Source organism: Salmo salar, chromosome 05 (assembly GCF_965601325.2).
Source record: "Salmo salar chromosome 05, fSalSal1, whole genome shotgun sequence".
Lineage (NCBI taxonomy): Eukaryota > Metazoa > Chordata > Actinopteri > Salmoniformes > Salmonidae > Salmo > Salmo salar.
Genome location: NC_138295.1, coordinates 32894886 through 32919380, shown reverse-complemented (window position 1 = coordinate 32919380; position 24495 = coordinate 32894886). Strand labels below are relative to the sequence as shown.

The 24495-nt window shown below is 43.5% G+C and overlaps 2 protein-coding genes across 4 annotated transcripts; one reads left to right on the top strand and one right to left on the bottom strand.

Moving 5' to 3' along the window:
- The first annotated feature begins 6 nt into the window (after positions 1–6).
- LOC106604663 (thioredoxin-related transmembrane protein 2-B) lies at positions 7–6768 on the top strand. The gene is made up of 8 exons (XM_014199542.3): positions 7–303; positions 420–480; positions 836–949; positions 1903–1979; positions 2285–2391; positions 2554–2619; positions 2824–2953; positions 3081–6768. The coding sequence occupies exons 1-8, from the start codon at positions 115–117 to the stop codon at positions 3249–3251; spliced, it is 915 nt and encodes a 304-aa protein (XP_014055017.3). The 5' UTR covers positions 7–114; the 3' UTR covers positions 3252–6768.
- Positions 6769–6812: 44 nt separating this feature from the next.
- Positions 6813–24268, bottom strand: LOC106604662 (palmitoyltransferase ZDHHC5-B). 3 transcript variants are annotated; one of them, XM_014199538.3, is made up of 12 exons: positions 23907–24268; positions 14954–16422; positions 14747–14868; positions 14514–14671; positions 13968–14140; positions 13777–13879; positions 13587–13678; positions 13243–13375; positions 13044–13152; positions 12842–12948; positions 9644–10602; positions 6813–9157 (listed from the first exon to the last, which is right to left on the bottom strand). In XM_014199538.3, the coding sequence occupies exons 2-12, from the start codon at positions 15100–15102 to the stop codon at positions 9052–9054; spliced, it is 2211 nt and encodes a 736-aa protein (XP_014055013.1). In that variant the 5' UTR covers positions 15103–16422; positions 23907–24268; the 3' UTR covers positions 6813–9051. The 3 variants fall into 3 exon arrangements, with proteins under 3 accessions (XP_014055013.1, XP_014055015.1, XP_014055014.1); XM_014199540.3 differs by having other exon boundaries at positions 23912–24268; XM_014199539.3 differs by lacking the exon at positions 23907–24268 and adding an exon at positions 16601–17161.
- Positions 24269–24495: the final 227 nt, after the last annotated feature.

The following is a 24495-nucleotide window of genomic DNA, read 5'->3' as shown; positions in this document are numbered from 1 at the left end:
CAGGTGTTCTATGTTACGTTCATTCACGTTGAGCAATCTTTGGTTGTGCTTTTGCTACTGTCACTTTGCTCAAACTCCTTTCTTTCTATTCTCTATGTTGCATGCTGCGCGAACATGGGGCTGATCACCGGAGTTATTGCTTTCTTTTACCACTTACCTCAAATATACAAATGGCTCTTCAAGCCTTATTACATATTGTCTACATTGATGTCCACTGCATTCCTCATACTTAGGAAGTGTCCGGGACTTTGCGAAAACCTGAACACTGAACGGGAGGACCGGAACCCATGCGACTTTGACTGGGTCAGTATCAGGGCAGCGTTGCAGCGCTGTTTCGCTAAATCTTTTGGGTTGTGGTGTTACTGTAAATATTTATTTTACAATACTTTGTATGTAATATTGTGGGGCCTGTCTTACAGAGAGAAGTGGAGATTCTTATGTTTCTCGGTGCGATTGTCATGATGAAGAACAGGAGAGCCAGTAAGTTCTGAATGAATGACACAGGTTTGGCCAGGTGGCAGGTGTGAGCCCACTGTTGTCACTGAAAATCTCTCATGTGTTTACAGTATAAACAGTAAACATCAGAACACACACATGCACCGGCAACTTGCCCTACAAACCCTCACATACTATAAACCAGTTAAGGACATGTTGATCTGCTGAGGATGGGTTTGCTCTTGACAATCTGTTTGTTTTGTAAACATGAGAATACAGTTGATTGTAACGGCACTGTTTATTTCGTTCACTCGTTATTGCCCTCTCTACTCCTCCCCCTTATCTCCCCCCCACCCCCTCTCTCTCTGTCATGAACCCTAACCTTTCTCCTATTCTCCAGTCACCATAGAGCAGCATGCAGGGAACCTGTTTATGTTCAGTAAGGTGGCCAACGTCATCCTCTTCTTCAGGCTGGACATCAGACTGGGCATCCTCTACTTCCTACTGTGTATTGGTGAGCTGACATACTGTCATACTACCCTTAATGTCACTGCTATCAGTTATTCTGCATTATAACTAGTGGCCAGAGGAAGTTGTTGGACTCCTTGTTAAGACAAGACAATGCATGCTTCAGGGTTTCAGTTGGACTTTGACTTTGTTAGTCGAAACCAACTAGTCTGTCTATGCCCTGTGAGTGATCTTGGCAGCATAGGTTAGGAGTTAGAGCTAATACCAAGTATACTGAACAAAAATATAAATGTGACATGAAACAATATCAGTCAATTTAAATCAATTCATTAGGCCCTAATCTCTGGATTTCACATGACTGGACAGGGGTGCAGCTATGGGTGGGTCTTGGAGGGCATAGGCTCATCCACTTGGCAGCCAGGCCCACCCACTAGGGAGCCAAGTCCAGCCAATCAGAATGTGTTTTTCTCACAAGGCCCACCCATGGTTACACGTGGTCTGCGGTTGTGAGGCCGGTTGGAAGTACTACCAATTCTCTAAAGAGACATTGGAGGCAGCTTATAGAGAAATTAACATTACATTATCTGGCAACAGCTCTGGTGGAAAATCCTGCAGTCAGCATGCCAATTGCATACTCCCTCAAAACTTGAGACATCTGTGGTATTGTGTTGTGTGACAAAACTGCACATTTTTAAGTGACCTTTTATTGTCCCTAGTATAAGATGCACCTGTGTAATGATCATGCTGTTTAATCAGCTTGTTGATATGCCACACCTGTCAGGTGGATGGATTATATTGGCAAAGGAGAAATGCTCACTAACAGCAGTGTAAACAAATTTGTGCAAAACATTTGAGAGAAATAAGCTTTTTGTGCGTATGGAAAATGATTTCCGCTCATGAAACATGTTTACCTTACATATTGCGTTTATATTTGTATTCAGTGTATCTAATCTACAGTATCATATACAAAAAATGTTGCTGTTTCCTATCCTATCCCAGCATTCGTCATGACCTGCAAACCACCACTCTACATGGGCCCAGAGTACATCAAGTACTTCAGTGAAAAGACCATAGATGTAAGTGTGGTAATCCAAGCATTGAGACGTGACAGCAGTGAGTGTGAAGATTAGACAACATACTGCAGACTGTTGATCCTAGTTAGCTGACTGTCATTACAGTATTACTGACTGTAAGTGAGCATGAGATGTTATTTACAGCAGTTTAAATGTTACTAATCCATGTTCTACTGCTCTAGTAGCCCTGCCTGCCAGGCTAATGATGGTACTTTTAGTAGCAGAAGACACCCACCTGGGAACCAGACTACTAATCCAGTGATCTATTTAGGTAATCTAATGTAATCTGGTCTAATCCCATTGGACAGGAGGAGTTGAATCATGATAGTTGCGTGACGTGGATCGTTGAGTTCTATGCTAACTGGGCTCCTGAGTGTCAGTCCTTCGCCCCCGTCTTTGCTGACCTCTCCCTCAAGTTAGTATTCTTCCTGTCTCACTTATTTGCTTCCTCCCTCTCCATCTCCTCTTGTCTGTGTACATTTAACCCCTCCTCTATTTTTATCCCAGTGAAACACACGTCTCTAATGTTGCTGTGTTAACTAAACATGGCTATCTCCTGTTCTCCTCGGTTTTTCAGGTATAACTGTACTGGACTGCGGTTTGGGAAGATAGATGCTGGCCGGTACGGAGAGGTGGTTCAGAGGTAAGACTTTCCCTTATTGACATTGGAAGTGTCTCTGACAAACTATATTTTCACGGGAATGCTTCATTACATTTTTGGATTTAGATTCTAAGACCCTAGACTGCATGTCAGTCTGTCTAAATTTAAGACAATAAGGAACTGCTTATTTCCATAGCCTGATTTTTTTTTCTGTCGTGTGCTGACTGAATATGTATTTTTCTACAGGTACAAGGTTAGCACCTCCCCTCTGGCCAAGCAGCTCCCTTCATTGGTGCTTTTCCAGTCAGGGCGGGAGGTCATGAGACGTCCAATGGTGGACAATAAGTTTCGAGCTGTGTCCTGGACTTTCAGCGAGGTGTGTGTTGTGGGGAATCATCGGTCTGTGTGCGGGCTTGTGTGTGTGTGTGTGTGCGTGACTTGATGAAGTGTGGAAATGGCTTTAGGTCCCCACTCACATAACCGTGTGCCTCATTCTCATCTAGGAAAACATCATACGTGAGTTCAACCTGAACGAGCTCTTCGAGGCATCTAAGAAGATAAAGAAGGGTCGCGGTGTGAAAGGAGAGGACCAGAACTCCTCACTACCAGACGAGGGCAGCGAAGAGCGCCAACCTGAACCAGACACCCCAGCAGAGAGCAAGAAAGACCAGTAGTGACGAAGGGACAACAGGGACTGGATTGTTCTACTGCACACAGTTCACTGCTCGTCACACAATCGCTGTCAGTTATCACTGGTTGCATTACCAGACGACCAGGATTCAAGTTAATTCATGAGCTTGGGCTTGTGGAAAAGCTGCTGCACGCAAACCAAAAGGGACCGAATGAGCTACACTACATGACCAAAAGTATGTGGACACCCACTCGTTGAAAAATCTCATTCCAAAGTCATGGGCATTAAAATTGGAGTTGGTCCCCACTTTGCTGCTATCAAATCAAATGTTATTTGTCACATGCACCGAATACAACAGGTGTAGACCTTGCAGTGAAATGCTTACTTTACAAGCCCTTAACCAACAAGAAGTTAAGAAAAACGTTAAGTAAAAAAATAAATAACATAATTAAAACAGCAGCAGTAAAATAACAATAGCAATAGCGAGGCTATATACAGGGGGTACCAGTACAGAGTCAATGTGTGGGGGCACTGGTTAGTCGAGGTAATATGTACAGTGGCAAGAAAAAGTATGTGAACCCTTTGGAATTATCTGGACTTCTGCATAAATTGGTCATAACATTTGATCTGATCTTCATCTAAGTCACAACAATAGACAAACACAGTCTCTGCGGTAGCAGCAGGGACAGTCTATGACTAGGGCTATAACAGCCTCCACTATTCTGCGTAGGCTTTCCACTAGATGTTGGAACGTTGCTGCAAGCAGTTCCTTCCATTCAGCCACAAGAGCATTAGTGAGGTCGGGCACTGACGTTGGGCGATTAGGCCTGGTTCGCAGTCGGCGTTCCAATTCATCCCAAAGGTGTTCGATGGGGTTGAAGTAGGGCTGGGTGATATGGCCTAAAAGTAACATCTCGATTTTTTTCAGAGGTTTGGACGATTCACGATATATATATAATATATATCTCGAGTTCTTGTTTTTCTCTAAACAAATTAAAAAAGGTCAAGACATGAATTTTCTTTATTAAAATAAATATACAAGGCCCCAAGGCCTATTTGTGCAAAACAAATGAACACACCAACACATCTATTCTATTGTTTAGGAATGTTTGACCACTAGCTGTTTGTGTGTATATATATATATATATATGTGTGTGTGTGTGTGTGTATATATATATATATATGTGTGTGTGTGTGTATATATATATATATGTGTGTGTGTGTGTATATATATATATATATATGTGTGTGTGTGTGTGTGTGTGTGTATATATATATATATATATGTGTGTGTGTGTGTATATATATATATATATGTGTGTGTGTGTGTGTATATATATATATATATGTGTGTGTGTGTATATATATATATATATGTGTGTGTGTGTGTGTGTATATATATATGTGTGTGTGTGTGTATATATATATATATGTATGTGTGTGTGTGTGTGTGTGTGTGTGTATATATATATATATATGTGTGTGTGTGTGTGTGTATATATATATATATATGTGTGTGTGTGTGTGTGTGTATATATATATATATATATGTGTGTGTGTGTGTGTATATATATATATGTGTGTGTGTGTGTGTATATATATATATATATGTGTGTGTGTGTATATATATATATATATATATGTGTGTGTGTATATATATGTGTGTGTGTGTGTGTGTATATATATATGTGTGTGTGTGTATATATATATATATATGTGTGTGTGTGTGTGTGTGTGTGTATATATATATATGTGTGTGTGTGTATATATATATATATATAATGATTTTGACTGAACATTTATTAATTTAGTTAATTTGTTATAATTAAAACAGCCTGTGGTTATTTGCTATTGGATTGGCAAAATGACACAACTACTAACACATTAGCCTACAGCTGGCCTGAACATAACTTTTTTGAATGCACTTTAATTATATAATGTCACACTTACCGATGGCGAGGTGAAGCCTGTGCCCAAAGCACTGCAGGCGGGTCCAGTTGTTCAAGCGCAATGCTTTTAGCATGTTGCTCCCGCTGTCAGTTGTTATGCACACGTGTCGGGCTTCGCACATCTTCCACGATGCCAGAGAGTCTTTGAAACCCTGGGCTATTCTTCACCCGTATGATCATCGGGGCAGTAAGACGTTTACCCCGCTACACTTCTCTGGGTGGTTACAATTTGTGAAAGGTTGTGATTGGTGGATAACCTCTGTGCACGTGTTGTCACGCAATTGGGACATGATTTGACATTGGGCTGACAGAGAAGAGACAGTGAGATGCTGCGTTTGTAAAACGTTACAACATTATAACAGAACCTCGATTCTTGTAATACAGGCCTTTTCCATATCGGGCTAAAACATAAACTCGAATATATCGAAGAAACTCCATATATTGCCCAGCCCTAGGTTGAAGTCAGGGCTCTGTGCAGGCCAGTCAAGTTCTTCCACACTGATCTCAACAAACCATTCCTGTATGGAAGTCACTTTGTGCACAGGGGCATTGTCATGCTGAAACAGGAAAGGGGCTTCCCCAAACTGTTGCCATTAAGGACAGAATCATCTAGAATGTATGCTGTAGTGTTAAGATTTCCCTTCACTGGAACTAAGGGGCCTAGCCCGAACCATGAAAAACAGCCCCAGACCATTATTCCTCCTCCACCAAACTTTACAGTTGGCAGTATGCATTCGGGCAGGTAGCGTTCTCCTGGCATCCCCAAACCCTGGTTCGTCCGTCTGACTGCCAGATGGTGAAACGTGATTTACAACTCCAGAGAACGCATTTCCACTGCTCCAGAGTCCAATTGCGCATGGTGATCTTAGGCTTGTGTGCAGCTGCTTGGCCATGGAAACCCATTTATGAAGTTCCCAACGAACAGTTCTTGTGCTGACATTGCTTCCAGAGAAAGTTTGGAACTCGGTAGTGAGTGGAGTGTTGTACCCGAGGACAAACGATTTTTACATGCTTCAGCACTCACCAGTCCCGTTCTGTGGACTTGTGTGGCCTACCACTTGGCGGCTGAGCCGTTGTTGCTCCTAGAAGCTTCCACTTCACAATATCAGCGCTTACAATTGACCGGGGCAGCTCTAGTAGGGCAGAAATTCAACCAACTGACTTGTTGGAAAGGTGGCATCCTATGACGGTGCTACAGTAAAAGCCACTGAGCTCTTCAGTAAGGCCATTCTAGTGCCAATGTTTGTCTACGGAGATTGCATGGTTGTGTGCTCAATTTTAAACACCGCTCAGCAACGGGTGTGACTGAACTAGCCAAATCCACAAATTTGAACGGGTGTTCACATACTTTTGTATATATAGTGTATCTAAACGGAAACATCTAACCGTCCCAATTATCGATGCCTTAAATTATTGAAGTGAAAATGCCTTACACTGCCGTCTCACTCATTCATCCATAACAGTTTTACTGTGGTGAGTTTGTTTACTTGTTGTTCCCCCCCATGTTCTGATGCCTTTTGGGTCACATTTCAACACCAAAGTATGGAGTCAAACTGACAGTTGGTATAATCTGTTCTGCCAAAAGTGAAATAAAACTTTTATCCTGCCAGACCCCCGCCATACTCTCGGCTGATTTTTGATTGAAGACAGACACGTTTTTCCATCAGGGCAACCTTTTAATCTGAGAAGACATCTTTAAAAACCTCCTCGTAAGGCCATTTTGGAACTGTCTTTTTCATATTCATCATTGAAGTAATTTGGGACTCTCTTTCCATTCAGCACAGCTTACAACAATAGTATTCTAATTTACTCATGTATATTCACTTATTCACCACCAAAGTAACAGTCAGACTTTCTCCAGTCCTGTATGTCTGACTTTTTGTGCCATTATGATGCTTAACTATTGTCATCATACATATCAACCAGGTGTGCATTTGGCAAGGATATTCTCACACACACACACACACACACACACCACACACACACACACTGACTGCCCATGCTGCTGTTTGATTGGTTGGTTGGTGGGATAGTCTACTTTGTGTGCTTCAGAACACAACATGTGCTACATTCAGCTAGCTTTGACATTCCAACTCTAACTTTGGATTAAACACAACACCACCTCTCACCCACACACTCCTGCCACACCTCTGTGTTTCTGACCATGCCTTCCTAAACCTATTTGTGGCCAATATGTTAATTGTACCATAAAGAGATTCAAAATAAAGAAATCAAGAGGCCAGTATATATCTATAAAACAAACTAAAATATAACATTCTTAACTGGCTGTAATCATAAGCAATACTGTAAAAAACAAAATGCTTAGTTTTACTACAAATGGTCTCAAGGCAAAAAAACAATCAAAACAGTCCTCAATTTCAACCCCCCCCCCCCCCCCCCCCCAGACACATCATACATATTTCTATTAACAATCAGACATTACTACAGAATATCTATATTTATACCATATTATCTTGGAAAATAAAACCACCCCCCCAGAATTTGATTTCTTGGAATTGTACAAGTACATTAGAATCTAAGGACAAGGCACTATGACAGGGATGTGGGCTCTGGGTTATAAATGACCCTTCTGAGAACAGATCTAGGATCATCTTAACATCCCCTAGTCCTAAACTTAACCATTAGGGTCAAAAAGCCCCATTGTGTAGGGGCAACGTCATCCAACTCCAGAACGTAGAGATCGGTTTGGAATTGTGTTAAGAGCGCAAAAGGTTTCCCTGTGTGGTCAAATAAATAAGCCCCTCCCACCCTAAACCCATTTGGCTAGACATCTTTATAAGGTTTTTCTAGCATTCGATTGACAGAAAACATTGCGAACATCAAAAGGACAATCATTTAAAGCTACAGAGAATTTGAATAAAGTAGCAATAAAAAAACATTGAGTGTACATTCCACAAAGAGGCTTGTGCTGTATTTATGATTCAGAATTTCAATTTTCTTTGTGGCTTTCAACATCCTCAGTGATGTCACTTCAGCTGTCCGTTAGAGAGGATCATCACTTTGGATGAATATTCCATCGAGATCTATGACAGGCTGAAGCAGCCATCAATCAAAACAAGCGACCAGTCGAACTCACTCACATTAATAGTTTGTCACAAAGCAAAATAAACTATAATCTTCATCATCTGACCCAATAACTCTTAAAATATTTTTTTAGACATTTATATAAAACAATTAAAAAAACCAAAGCTTTATTTAGAAAACTTAAATGAAATTGTAGTGGTTGAGGCATCATCTCTGCACAGTCTTTGAATAATCACTGCAGACTAATTAATTAATGACTACTGTGGAGTGGGGATCCATTGTGATTGATCCATCCATATGATGGACCAGGAAGTCTTGAACCACAGAGTGCCACGATTGGTCACCAGTCCGTATGCTCCATACTGATTGGTTAAAAAGCCTTACATCCTTCCAGGATTATATTTTATTGCATAAATTCTCCATGTGTTAATGTACCAAAACAAATCATATTTTTATATAAGTGTTATAGAGAGAGTTTAGTACCCAGCAGTCATAATAGCATTCATGTTATACAGTCTATGGCTCACAGAGAGGCCGAGGTAAGGTTGTCCCATTCCAACACTGATCAACATTGAGTTCCACTTCAGTTGCCATTCTATCCAATATGAAAGATTGGCAGATAAAGATGGCCAGTGGCACTATAAGGATAGGAAGGTCATTGAAATACCAGTGAGCCAACACACTTCTATTCCACTATCCGACTCCATATTGACCAAGAGGAGAGGACAGTCCATTCATTGTGTGGGTGCATTTTAGTGAACATCCATCATGCCCTCAGAGTAAGAAAATTGGAATCTGTCCAGTGGAACAATCTTCTTTCTATCATTGGCCGGGGCGGACGTCTGTCACTCAAACCGATATCTCATAGGTTGTCCCTCCGACGCCAGTCACCTTTTTCACCCCACCCCCTGGTTTAGATGTACTGTGATTGGCCAAGCCTGGGCGAGAGGTGGATCTGATTGGATAGTCGGCGGGAAGGGGGGGGGGGGGTAAGGATGCAGATGGGGTGACAGAGGGAGTGAGAGAGAAGAGGTGAGTAGATCTGATTCAAAAATAGACTGTAATACCACACTTATGTTAAGGTTACAAGAGTAGAAGGCTCATTGGGGTGGAGGAAAAGGGCACAGAACAGACAGGAGTGAGAAAACAGTAGCATGCTAAACTGGTCATGCTAACAAACACAATCACTTCGGTTTCACACATACTTGCCTCTATATGAAGTAGACAAAATTCTAAAACACAGATATACATCCCACTACAGTTATACCCGAGCATAGATCTTATACACATTAAAAACACACTCCAGCAGAAACACTTACTGATATCAAGAGGAGGAAAAGACTCACACAGATCAGGGAGGAAGAGGAGGGTTCACATAGATCAATCAGGGAGGAAGAGGAGTACGAAGAGTACCAGGCTTGCGGCTCAGATCTCTACTCACTGTGGAGCCTGGATCCCTCTGATTCCGCCCCCTCCCGACAAACCACCTCCTCCCATTGGCCGAGCCTTGTGCTGGAGCCCCGCCTCTCGGGTGTAGGAGAGAGACTGCCCCAGGGAGGGGCCTCGGGGCGGGGGGGACACAGGGGGGTCAGGGGAACAGGCACGGGGGGAGGACGGGGAGGGCTGTTCAGAGACGGGAGGAAGGGGGCGAGAGGAGGAGGCACGGAGGTGTGGGTGTCTGGTGTCCTGGTGAAGGAGGTGCGGTGTCTCAGAGTGGGCAGCGTGTGGGGGAGGAGTCGGCAGGGCTGGACTGATGGCGCGAAGGTACGCCCTGTGGGGGGAGGAGAAAGAGGCAGAGCCCTGGAGCAGCTGGCCCTCTCTCTGCTGGGCCATCTGTGCAGAGAGGAAGGGCGAGGTGTACCCCTGCAGGGGCGCATCCCCGACCCCGGGGGCCGGCAAGGAGAAGGTCGTCGCCGGGGGAAACGCTGCGGGGGTGTGGGGCTTCTGGGGGGACAGCTCATGAGCAGCCGATTCAAACTCTGGGCTCTCGGACGGCGTCAGCAGGCTGTCGTAGGACAGGCTGCCATTCCGAGGTGTCTGATTGGCCAGGCTCTTGTAGCTGGTGTCGGTGGTGCCCTCTGATTGGAGCGTGCCCAGAGTATTGTGGTGCGTGTGGGCAGAGCGCATGCTGGAGGAGAGGGAGCCACCGGTGGACAAGACAAGAGATGAGGGGTAGGAAGTGTATGACCGCCCCCCTAGGGAGTACCCGGAGATGCCCCCCGAGACGCCACCACCCGTCCCACTGGTTCCCCCGGGGCCCTCGCCCCTTTCCCCTCCCCCCCTACGCACCCCCACACTTATTATCGACCCCCCATCAAGGGTGCTGGGCTCAGACCGATAGCTGGGCTGGCAACTCCACTGGAGGGTGGAGGGAGAGTCCTGACTGTCCCCACGAATCATCTGGAGAAAGAGAGAGAGGGAGAGGTGGAGGTAATGATAGGAGAGAAGAATGAAGAGCGTGAAGGAGGATGGGAACATATGTTACAAAGGGATTACATTGAGGAGACATTCCTCAACAGAAGACAACATAGACATTTCTACAGATCACAGTTTCTACAGAGAGCCAGCAGGGGAGGATGAAGGTCTCCTGGGGCATCACATTACCAAGACCACTCACCTTGCAAAATAACATTAGAGCCACAAGAACAGAAAAAAAATACAGGCATTCTAGTAAATGCAGAGTCGGGGGGGGGGGGGGGGGAGTCACAAGCATACACCTTTTTACAGACATAAACGGACACACACACACACGACACTAACTGAGACTTACTGATCAACTGATGGCCACTGAGTGATCAATTCAGAGTAAAAACAAAAAAAGAGAGGGATGGAGTTAAACACAAAGGAAAGAAGAAAGGCTAGGAGCTCAGAGAGGGGTCTGCTAGTCCCACCTGGATTCCCTAGGCTTAATCCCACCTGGATTCCCTAGCCTTAGTCCCACCTGGATTCCCTAGCCTTAGTCCCACCTGGATTCCCTAGCCTTAATCCCACCTGGATTCCCTAGCCTTAGTCCCACCTGGATTCCCTAGCCTTAGTCCCACCTGGATTCCCTAGGCTTAATCCCACCTGGATTCCCTAGGCTTAATCCCACCTGGATTCCCTAGCCTTAGTCCCACCTGGATTCCCTAGCCTTAATCCCACCTGGATTCCCTAGCCTTAGTCCCACCTGGATTCCCTAGCCTTAGTCCCACCTGGATTCCCTAGCCTTAGTCCCACCTGGATTCCCTAGCCTTAGTCCCACCTGGATTCCCTAGCCTTAGTCCCACCTGGATTCCCTAGCCTTAGTCCCACCTGGATTCCCTAGGCTTAGTCCCACCTGGATTCCCTAGGCTTAGTCCCACCTGGATTCCCTAGGCTTAGTCCCACCTGGATTCCCTAGCCTTAATCCCACCTGGATTCCCTAGCCTTAATCCCACCTGGATTCCCTAGCCTTAATCCCACCTGGATGCCCTAGCCTTAGTCCCACCTGGATGCCCTAGCCTTAGTCCCACCTGGATGCCCTAGCCTTAGTCCCACCTGGATGCCCTAGGCTTAATCCCACCTGGATGCCCTAGGCTTAGTCCCACCTGGATGCCCTAGGCTTAATCCCACCTGGATGCCCTAGGCTTAGTCCCACCCAGCCTTCTAGCTGATCTATCAACTGATTTGACCCTGTGTTTAGGAGAAGATTATAAACTAAAGGAGTAGAGCCATGTCATCTCAGGGAATGGATCTCACGATGTCTGTCATCTCAAATGTTAAAGGCCTGGACTGCGTATGAAACGTGCGAGTATGTATACACTCCTCTCCATATGCATTTGGACAGGGTAGCTAAATTGGTACATTTGGCTCTGTACTCCCAGCATTTTGGATTTGAGAACAAATGGTTCATAAGAGGCGACAGTACAGAACTTTAATTTGAGGGTATTTTCATACATATCTTTTTGTCCATTTAGAAATTAATGTACTTCATATCATTTTAAGATGTCATAAGTAGCTGGACAAAACTCACTTATAGTGTATTAAAGTAGTCTTAAGTATATTTGGTCCCACATTCCTTACACACAGACCTCATCAAGCTAGTGACGCTACAAACTTGTTGGATGCATTTACAGCTTGTTTTGGTTGTGTTTCAGATTAGGTTTTGCATAATAGCAAGTGAATAGGCAATAAAGTGCTTTCATTTCTAAACGGTAAAACAGTTATGTATGAAAATACCCTCAAATAAAAAGGTGACATTTTGTACTGTCGCTTCATATTAAACATATTTATCGCAAATCCCAAAATGCTGGAGTACAGAGCCAAACTAAACGTTTTAGCTTCAGCGTCCAAATGCATACAGAGTAGGGCCAGGATCGCGATACTCGATAGTATCGTGGCAAGGAAACAAAACACAAAGCGGATTTAACTTCTTTAGGAAAACAGCCCTAATATTGGAAACAAACAACATTATGTTGTAATCCAGAGTCGCATGTATTTATTTTCCAAACTATAGCACACAATATTTTACATCCAGCAGGTTTTTAAAGGACCAAAAAGTTGTCGGCTTCGTGTTAACATTTTTGCTATGGAAAAAAACATTGCGATACTGGTATCGTCACAGCCCTAATATGGAGGGGAATGTATGCATGTGTATGTCTGTGTGTGCATGCGTGCGTACCTTGTTTGGGTGGGTCAGAGCTGTGTGGTTCATCTGTGGGCTGCTATAGGCCGGCCGGTACTTGTACATAGATGGAGTGGGCGGACCGTCAGACAGCAAGCTGCTCTCTGATTGGAGGGGGAAAAAAAACAACAGCGTTTAAAAACGACACGGCGCCGCCTGAGTGGGATACGGAGTGCCTGTGTGTGTGTTCACTGCTCACCCTCGGTGTCAGCGCGGGGCAGACCAGGGTAGCGGAGCTCCGGTTTGGGAGGAGGTGGAGGCTCTGCATCAGCTGACTGGCTCTCCATCTGCTCTAAACTGCTCTTAGACTGACAGGGACAGGAAGGGACTGTTCATACACACGAGAGACGGCTAAGAGTTTATTTTATGTGTGTGTGTGTGTGTGTGTGTGTGTGTACCCTGGTGCTGTGGCAGTCGTTCTGGATTCCGTTGTCCAGGACTTTGGCTTCTAGCTGGGCGGAGGAGAGAGGTGGGCGGAGGAAGGGAGGCTGCACCTCCGCTGTCTGTTTGCCCCGCCACCGCCCCACATACCTGACAGAGACAGCAAAACACACACGAATGACTTCCCTGAAACATACACCAACTTTATACTACAATACGCAGAAATATTATGATATAGATATTTAGTTAACCACCATAACACTTAGGCTATACTGAGTTCCTTACCCCTGAGGGTCTTGTTCAACCATAAGCTGCAACAGCAGAGGAAAAGAGGAGGCATGAAGGAGAGACGGTCGCTAACCTGGGAGCCTGAGCGCTACAGAGCACGTGTGAGATGTTCCTCAGACAGCCATTGGTGAAAGGGTTAACGCCGCCCCTAAACTTCCCTGTGACCTATAGAGAGAGAGAGAGAGAGATGGTCTATTTTTAGATAATGTCAGCCCTCTCAGAGGAAAACACACCAAGACCCACACCCAGATAGACAGACGTACCTGCTCGTTAGTGGTCCTACCCCGAGCTACCAGTACCATGTGGAAACCAGTAAGACCTGCTACTGGGATGAAGAAGAGGCCAGCAACACACATTGTAGCCATACTGGGAACACACAGTCAAGGACACCAACACCAGCGCAACAACTAGCGTGTGTGTGTGTGTGTGTGTGTGTGTGTGTCTATAAGGATACGTGACAGCAGAGTGAACCCTGTCCAGCTGGTGCTGGTGGTGGAGGACGTAGAGCAGGCCAAAGCCGAATACACCCATGATGTGGATCGTCAAGGACAAAAGGAACAGGAAGAAGTGACGGTAGTTCCTGCGCCCAATACAGTTGTTGACCCACGGGCAGTGGTGGTCAAAGTCCTGCCAGGTCACACACAGGTCAAAAAAGGGTCAATAGAGAGAAAAAAAATAAAATAATAATCAAATAACTTATGTTTCTCTGATATTTCTATTGTTGCCACGGACAACGTGTTATAACACAGTTGTCACTCGTTATACCACCTGTAGTGTGAGCTAGGTGGCGGTCTGTAGAAGTACAGGTCTGTGTGTGTGTGTGTTTACCTCCACACAGTTGTCACACACAGAGCAGTGTGAACAGCGGGGCGGTCTGTAGAAGTACAGGTCTGTGTGTGTGTGTGTGTGTTTACCTCCACACAGTTGTCACACACAGAGCAGTGTGAACAGCGGGGCGGTCTGTAGAAGTACAGGTCTGTGTGTGTGTGTGTGTGTTTACCTCCACACAGTTGTCACACACAGAGCAGTGTGAACAGCGGGGCGGTCTGTAGAAGCGGCAGCTGGAACACCACTTCATCCGGACCTGAATGCCCTTGATATCCACTGTCTTATAGAGCGGAGCGCGGAAATCATCCTCTTTATCCTCATCCTCTTCCGCTGTGAACGAACACACACACACACCTTACACACTTTCTTCACACCTAAGTCATTTATCTTTAACACTCTCCTTACCTCTGGGAAAGACCCCTGGGTCCATAAAGGTGGCCATGCAGAAGTTGGCGAGGGTGAAGAGGAAGACCACAGCGTTATAGATGGGAACGACGGAGGAGACATGCTCTGACAACCAAGGACACCTGGAGGGAGAGAGGGAAGAGAGATACAGAGATATAACATGGAATCTAATGTGTGTGTGTGTGTGTGTGTGTGTGTCTTACTCACGTGAAGCAGAAGAAGAGTGTGGTGGAGGCGACCAGGAAGGTGGTTGCCGCGGAGACGGGTACATAGCGACTGGGGTGGAACCGGCGGGGAGAAGAAGAGGCGGGGCCACCCACTTCTCCCCCTAGCCCCCCACTACTAAACCCCGGCATCAGAGGGAGAGAGAGGGGTAGAAGGGGTATATCTAAAGAGAAGGGTGGTGGAAGGGTCAGAGGGAACACCTCAGTGTCCGTATGGGATAAGGGAGCATGATGGTAGAAGGGAAGGATCTTAGGGACCAGCACTTGTAATATTACACAAAGCAGTCGTTTGGGAGAAACATCTTAGAGAAAGCTAGCCAGATATTTGCACTTCAGCCAATAAAACCACTTAAAAACTAAAATAATGATTTTATAGTAAAGTCTACACCTTTGTTTACATGTGTGTAGAACTTTGCAGGTATATATTAGACTATATAACTTTTACACAGCTTAAAAACTTTACATTAGGATACAAAAACAATTGCGACTTTTTGAAATATTTCCATATGGCTTCATGTAACCTTATTTGGTTCAACAATATAAATAAATCTCAACAGAATCTCTCCTGTGTAGTGCAACAAAGACCCACAAGGACACACACAACAAACTGCTTGAACAACCACTTTCTGACCTTGTGAGACAACAAACCAACCCTCCACAGGCATCGAACACTAACTTGCTATTACTCCCCGGCTATTACTCCCCGGCTATTACTCCCCGGCGCTTGAGTGTTAACAGTTGTCCATTTACAAATTCTTGTAAGGGAAATGTGGGGCAGAAATTAGGAGGTAGTAACAGGACATCCTATGAAACAGCAGAACAGGGTTCTCTAGCAGAGCAGTGACCATCGACTGAACGCTGGTCTTAGAAAAGGTGTATCTAGGCCCTGAAATGCGTGTTTGTGAGACAGAGAAAAGTGCGACAGAGAAAAGTGCGACAGAACGCTTGCAAAGGGGAGAGTTCAAGGCTCTATATCCTGCGGAGGCAGCAGCGGTTGAGACAAACAGGAATCTCAACTTTAAGCCAGTCTTAAAGCTGCCCAGCAAAAATGCAAGTCGACTTGCAGCTTTTTCAAACATTAAAACATGTACACAAAAGCTATTTAAAATGTTGTATTTCAGTACTGCGTCAATATGAAAGAACGCTGAGATCAGTCTTGTCGGGTCAACTGGACCAATTAGCTGTTTATCTAGCCGTTTTTCTCAGTCTTTGTGACAGCGCAGGTAAAATCAATTCATCCCAAACAGAGCCTAAAATCGGTGTCGCCATGGTTTCGCCGTAAACATGCATCTTTTCCCATGATCCCTTTGAAATGGAGCCACGCAGAAAGAAGAAAAAGCCACAAACAACTGCAGGTCCTCTTCTTTCTCTCCCTCTTTATTTCTTTGCACACACACTCAAGTCTTCTGTCACACACTGTCGCTGTCTAAGAGGGCAATCGGAGGGCACCCCCTGAAACAGAAAGAAATGAAGAGCATGTTACACAACTACTAGATTACATCCATAACATTAACCAACACCATTAGTAATTACACACACACAAACCTCACACCATCCCTAACACAAATGATGCAGCCATGAAAAACATAGTAGTGGTGCAAGGTATGACAATAACATGTTCTTTACATACTGTAGCTAGTTGTTGCAAGCCAGAGCAGAATTGTGCATGTCTAGGGAGTGCCAGGTTTTGTGTTGAAACCTGACCATTTCGTCAACTCTACTCCATTTTACAACACTGACTAACCAGGAAAAGGGTGTGTCTAAAAGCGTCTTTCTTCCTTACACACAAACACAAACTTTCTCTCACACTCTCTCTCTCTCACACACACACACACAGGTATTCATAACAGAGCCCTCCTATCCATACAGATCTCATGTAACACCTGAGGGAAAAGTCCTGTTCCATTATAACACTGAAAACAGATCTTAGGTAATAGACAGCAATAGTAATGGCGTGTTTTTGTTGGCCCTAACGGAGGCCAAAGCCTACAAAGCCTGGTAAACACAGGCTTAGGAGATCTTATACGTTTTGTTCTATGAGAATCTTCATCAGCTAACATCACTTTTTAACGAATTTTGATGCATAAAGCACAAAGGCTTCATAATTCATACATGTCATGTTAACTGATATTATTTAGGACTACAAAACTGGCTAGCTTATAGGCGCATTATGATACAATGATCAAACTTGGTAAACTAATACTATAGTAGATATCTTAAGGAACATTGAAAATTGGAGGCAGTCTGGGGAGCCTGTCAGTCAACCAGGGTGGCCATTTTAATAAAATGGCTACCATTCAGACCCCAGGAGATAAATCTCCTCTGTCAGTATTACGATGTCCTTTGGGTGATAAAACCTAAAGAGCATTCCAGAGCACGAGTTAATGTTTCTGTTCTATACCGTACCAGGGAGAGACGGTTCCAGTTTGGAGTTGGAGGGACAGACACTGGTCTCTATACAATGAAAACTGTTGACACAGCAGATAGTCTGCTATGTATTACAGGTATCTTTCATACAAATCTTAACCTTGTGACCCATTCTATATATCTGTTGTTCATGTAGGTTGAAAGGGGTGTATTTTGGCTATAAAAGACCCTTGTACTTTTGTCTCGGGGCTCTCAACGAATCATCTAAGCGTGATTGGTCGACCAGCCATCGCTATTGCAAAGCTCTCACTAATAAAGATTCAGTTTAAGTATAAATCTGACTTCTGTGATAAGTTTGTCTCTCCTCATTTGATAATACAGAAATTAACCACCATGTGTTGTTATTACTTATAATTGATTTAGTGTTTACACTCTTTACTTCAATACTTATATAGGCTACTGTATCAATCAATCCTTCACCCGTACTAGAGGTCGACCGATTAATCAGAATGGCTGATTAATTAGGGCCGATTTCAAGTTTTCATAACAATCGGAAATTGGTATTTTTGGACGCCGATTTTTGTATTTTTTTATCTTTATTTAACTAGGTAAGTCAGTTAAGAACACATTCTTATTTCCAATGACGGCCTAGGAACAGTGGGTTAACTGCCTTGTTCAGGGGCAGAACGACAGATTTTTACCTTGTCAGCTCGGAGATTCAATCTTGCAACCTTACGGTTAACTAGTCCAACGCTCTAACCACCTGCTTTACATTGCACTCCACAAGGAGCCTGCCTGTTACGCGAATGCAGTAAGAAGCCAAGGTAAGTTGCTAGCTAGCATTAAACTTATCTTATAAAAAACAATCAATCATAATCACTAGTTAACTACACATGGTTGATGATATTACTAGTTTATCTAGCCTGTCCTGCGTTGCATATAATAGGTACACGTTGCTCCAACCATAAACATCAATGCCTTTCTTAAAATCAATACACAAGTATATATTTTTAAACCTGCATATTTAGTTAATATTGCCTGCTAACATGAATTTCTTTTAACTAGGGAAAATGTGTCACTTCTCTTGCAAACAGAGTCAGGGTATATGCAGCAGTTTGGGCCGCCTGGCTCGTTGCGAACTGTGAAGACTATTTCTTCCTAACAAAGACAGCTGACTTCGCCAAACTGGGGATGAGTTAACAAAAGCGCATTTGCGAAAAAAGCACAATCGTTGCACGACTACCTAACCATAAACATCAATGCCTTTCTTAACATCAATACACAGAAGTATATATTTTTACACCTGCATATTTAGCTAAAAGAAATCCAGGTTAGCAGGCAATATTAACCAGGTGAAATTGTGTCATTTTGCGTTCATTGCACGCAGAGTCAGGGTATATGCAGCAGTTTGGGCCGCCTGGCTCGTTGCGAACTAATTTGCCAGACTTTTACGTAATTATGACATAACATTGAAGGTTGTGCAATGTAACAGGAATATTTAGACTTAGGGATGCCACCCGTTAGATAAAATACACAACGGTTCCGTATTTCGCTGAAAAAATAAACGTTTTGTTTTCGAGATGATAGTTTCCGGATTCGACCATATTAATGACCTAAGGCTCGTATTTCTGTGTGTTATTATGTTATAATTAAGTCTATGATTTGATAGAGCAGTCTGACTGAGCAGTGGTAGGCAGCAGCAGGCTCGTAAGCATTCATTCAAACAGCACTTTTGTGCGTTTTGCCAGCAGCTCATTGCGCTGTTTATGACTTCAAGCCTGTCAACTCCCAAGATTAGGCTGGTGTAACCGTTGTGAAATGGCTAGCTAGTTAGTGGGTGCACACTAATAGCGTTTCAAATGTCAGTCGCTCTGAGACTTGGAGTAGTTGTTCCCCTTGCTCTGCATGGGTAATGCTGCTTCGAGGGTGGCTGTTGTCGATGTGTTTCTGGTTCGAGCCCAGGTTGGAGCGAGGAGAGGGACGGAAGCTATACTGTTACACTGGCAATAATAAAGTGCCTATAAGAACATCCAATAGTCAAAGGTATATGAAATACAAATCGTATAGAGAGAAATAGTCCTATAATAACTACAACCTAAAACTTCTTACCTGGGAATATTGAAGACTCATGTTAAAAGGAACCACTAGCTTTCATATGCTCTCATGTTCTGAGCAAGGAACCTAAACGTTAGCTTTCTTACATGGCACATATTGCACATTTACTTTCTTCTCCAACACTTTGTTTTTGCATTATTTAAACCAAATTGAACATGTTTCATTATTTATTTGAGGTTAAATTGATCTTATTGATGTATTAAGTTAAAATAAGTGTTCATTCAGTATTGTTGTAATTGTCATTATTACCCCAAAAAATAATAAAAACAAACAAAAAAAATAATTAAAATATATATACACACGTCGGCCGATTAATCGGCATCGGCTATTTTGGTCCTCCAATAAATCGGCATCGGCGTTGAAAAATCATAAAATCGGTCGACCTCTAATCCGTACATGTCATCACACAGCATATGAGTCATTCATGATTTGAAATGCAATCAAGCATTTGTTATGAAATAAAGCGACCCTTGAATAATTAGCGTAAACAATAAGTAAACTGTTCCATTTCGGAAATTGCATTCACAAATGAATGTGACTGTTTAGTCTTTACTGTAATAAAGGCTTTACAAAAGTGCATAAGACTCTCTGGTAGGCTTATAATTTATTTAGTGTTGTTTACATTATTCCAAACAGTCAGAAAAATGACTTTGTAATCATGGCACACAGCACTTGCTCCTTTATCTCCAATATTTTCCATAACTAGTCAAATTTATTCCAAACATCCGACTTCCCCTTTAGCTCTTGAGCTAGTAAAACAGTAAACATTCCCCCTTTTCGGGTTTATTGGTCACGTCCTCTGCATCCATTTTACTGTCACGTTTTCAGAGTTTGTTATAACCAATTTATTGATGTGATTATGATATGTTATAGGTCAGTCACTATTGGTCACGTGCATGCAATGCATACATGTGTCACTTAAGGATCAGACCTTTTTTTTCAAATTTTCGGCAAAAATGAAATACCCAAATCGAACTGCCTGTAGCTCAGGACCTGAAGCAAGGATATGCAAATTCTTGATACCATTTGAAAGGGAACACTGAAGTTTGTGGAAATGTGAAATTAATGTAGGATAATATAACACATTAGATCTGGTAGATGTTTCATCTTTCAAATGCAAGAGAAAGGCCAAAATATAATATTGCAGTTTAGGCACAATTTAGATTTTGGCCACTAGACGGCAGCTGTGTATGTGCAAAGTTTCAAATTGATCCAGTGAAGCATTGCAATACTGCAGTATTTTGTATCAAGTCCACCCAAATGTGCCGAATTGGTAAATTGATACATTTAAGTAAATAACTATAGAGGACACACAAAAATGACATGGTAATACAAAATGTAAGTTTAAACACTCCCAGGAATGTCATACACGATGGATCATTAGCTTATACACTAACTTTCACACATCTAGATGGCCGGGCGGGGTGGGTGTGGAGCAAGAGACAGCAGGGGTTCAAACTGTAGAACCCAGTTCCTACATTTGAATATAAAAATAGATTTGATCAAACAAAACTATGCTACATTTTATCTCTGGGACCCTCAGGATGACAAATCAGAGCAAAGTTACTGAATGTAAGTACATTATTTACCTTCAGAGGTGAATGTATCAAACCAGTTGCCGTGATAAGTTTAGTTGTTGTGCACTCTCCACAAACAATAGCATGGTATTTCTTCACTGTAAATTGGACAGTGCAGTTAGATACACAGTGCACCTCCACTTTGTTACATTACAGCCTTATTCTAAAATGGATTAAATAAAAAAATCCTTAATCTGCACACCCCATAATAACGAAGCGAAAGAAGTTAGATTTTTTTTGCAAAATTATTAAAAATAAAAAACAGAAATACGTTAACATAAGTATTCAGACCCTTTGCTATGAGACTCGAAATTGAGCTCAGGTGCATCCTGTTTCCATTGGTCATCCTTGAGATGTTTATACAACTTGATTGGAGTCCACCTGTGGTAAATTCAATTGATTGGACCTGATTTGGAAAGGCACACACCTGTCTGGATAAGGTCCCACAGTTGACAGTGCATGTCAGAGCAAACCAAGCCATAAGGTTGAAGAAATTGTCCATAGAGCTCCGGGACAAGATTGTGAGGCTGCGCAGATCTGGGGAAGGGTACAAAAAAAATGTCTGCAGCATTAAAGGTCCCCAAGAACAAAGTGGCTGCCGTAATTCTTTAATGGAAGAAGTTTTGAACCATCAAGACTCTTCCTAGAGCTGGCCGCCCGGCCAAACTGAGAAATCGGGGGAGAAGGGCCTTGGTCAGGGAGGTGGCGAAGAACCTGATGGTCACTCTGACAGAGCTCCTCTGTGGAGATGGGAGAACCTTCGAGAAGGGCAACCATCTCTGCAGCACTCCACCAGTCAGGCCTTTACGGTAGTGGCCAGACGGAAGCCACTCCTCAGTAAAAGACACGACAGCCTGCTTGGAGTTTGCCAAAAGGCACCTAAAAGACTCTCAGACCATGAGAAAAAAAGATTCTTTGGTCTGATGAAACCAAGATTGAACTCTTTGCCCTGAATGTCAAGTGTCACGTCTGGAGAAAGCCTGGCACCATCCATACGGTGAAGCATGGTGGTGGCAGCATCATGCTGTGGGGATGTTTTTCAGCGGCAGGGACTGGGAGATTAGTCAGGATCGAGGGAAAGCTGAACGGAGCAAAGTACAGAGAGATCCTTGATGAAAACCTGCTCCAGAGTGCTCAGGACCTCAGACTGGAGGCAAATGTTCACCTTCCAACAGGACTACAACCCTATGCACCCAGCCAAGACAATGCAGGAGTTGCTTCGGGACAAGTTTCAATGTCCTTGAGTGGCCCAGCCAGAGCTCAGACTTGAACCCAATCGAAAATCCTGGAGAGACCTGAAAATAGCTGTGCAGCGACGCTCCCCGTCCAACCTGAGAGCTTGAGAGGGCCTGCAGAGAAGAATGGGAGAAACTCCCCAAATACAGGTGTGCCAAGCCTGTAACATCATACCCAAGTACACTCAAGGCTGTAATCGCTGCCAAAGGTGATTTATTCCTCGTGTCACTATTTCTATTACATCTCTAACTCTGCATTGTTGGAAAAGGACCTGTAAGTAAGCATTTCACTGTTAGTCTACACCTGTTGTTTACGAAGCAGGTGACAAATTAAATGCATTTGATTGGCTTGACGTGTTGCGAGGCATCACTGATTTACATAGGGTTCTGACCCCTCTTTAGCTCAATTCTGCCATGAAACTTCACCAGGAAGCCTGGGGAAGCTGGTTTGCAACGAGGCTAGGCTGTATGCACCAATTAATTATGGAGATATGGCCAAGTGAATCTAGTCCAATATGGCCACATTCAGCTGGTTGGCAGCCATAATAGAAATGGCTATCAGGGAGGTAATGGACAATATGTTATGGCACTATAGCCAAAAGTACTTATTTTGACATGCCCTAGCAGTTTGAAATCAAAGTCAACCATTCTTCCCCCCCCCCCCCACCCCACACGTAGTTGAATGATAGGCTTCCCAGACTGCCTCCAATCTTTAAAATGTTCCTTAAGGTATTTAGTATTTGTGTACCAAGTTCGCTAATTGTATCATAAAATTCACGATTGAGTATATTTTGTTCTTATGCGCTGGACTATATAATGGAACCTGAGCACCACAATGTTCAACAACCCAGCTAGTTAGCGAAAAACTCTACACCCCTATGACAGAGGTGCAAAGGTACATACCGATACAATCAACAACACCTGACACATACGGATTTTGTATTTCTATAATCTATTCAAAGTGAACACCGCCCATATTAGCACCAGAACAGCCCTAGCCTTCTCTACACAGACTGTCTGTATCTGTGAAAGAAAGGCTGCTGGAGGTTGATGAACGAGGGTATGTGCCCCACTCAATTAGCAGACGACTAATACTTTTTATGTAGCACACACAGTAAATCTCCCCTACTTCAATGGCAGTTAATCCTGAAATCTCCCCGTTCAGAGTACTCTGTCTCTACTCCAGTCAGTGTCATGCCATTGTCACGTTAGCTAGCAAGCCGTATTTTTCAGCATTGCCGTACACCTGACCATAATCACATTTCCAAACATACGGACTGTGAGTGACGTCGAGTCTGACAGACAGCACCTCTCTATCAAGTCTGTTCGATTACATGTTCCATCAATGTTAAACACAGCTAGCTGACGTTGGACTCAGCCGGGTATGCTAGGTAACTAGTTACCTAGGCTATCAAGATATTGTACTTGTGTCCAAACCTGCAAATGTGACAAGAGGCTAATAACGTATTGAGAGCCGTTGTGAAACTGCAAAAAATCCAATGCACTAACGTTAGCTAGCTAACGTTAGCCAAGGCAGGGTAAGTTTGTTTGATCACCGCTTGAGACAGTACAACTATAAACTGTCAGTTAAATGAGCTACTTAGATATTATTGGGAAAAGCAGTTCACCAAACAAGCCATACCTGACCTCCAGGGCTGATGTTTTCAAGTACTTAAGGGTTCGTTTCGGTCCCGAGGCTAGTTGGCTAATTGCTAGTATTCTAGGCCAATGTTGGAATCCCGGAACTGCCCTCGCTCCATTAATTTGGGACATTTGTCCAATCAGTGATTGAGATTAGCGTCATTCCCGGTGAGTCTGCGCTCCTTGTTCTATCTGTTGAGTCGGTGTGGCCTTGGGCGGGGATTACAGACATATTTTGAAAGCTTTCAACATGCCAGAGGTCGCTCGGGATAGTGGTCCCGTTATCTAAAGCAGGTTACAGCTTTGCAACAGAGGCACATCTTACAATAGTCTGTCTGAGTGCCAGGCTGTATAACTATCATTCCACTCCTGTCATTTGCGAAAGAGACTGGCCTTTCAACGTTTAATATATAGCTATGCATCCTGATTTCCGACGGATTTGCTCATTGGTTGTTGGAAATAACATTAATATTTTACATGGCAACATGTGGAGCCTAGAAAATAGAATTAGAATTATAAAGCCCCCCCCCCCAAAAAAAAAAATGTAGCCGTTAACCACACAAATTGTTGTATTTCGAGGCTTAAAATCA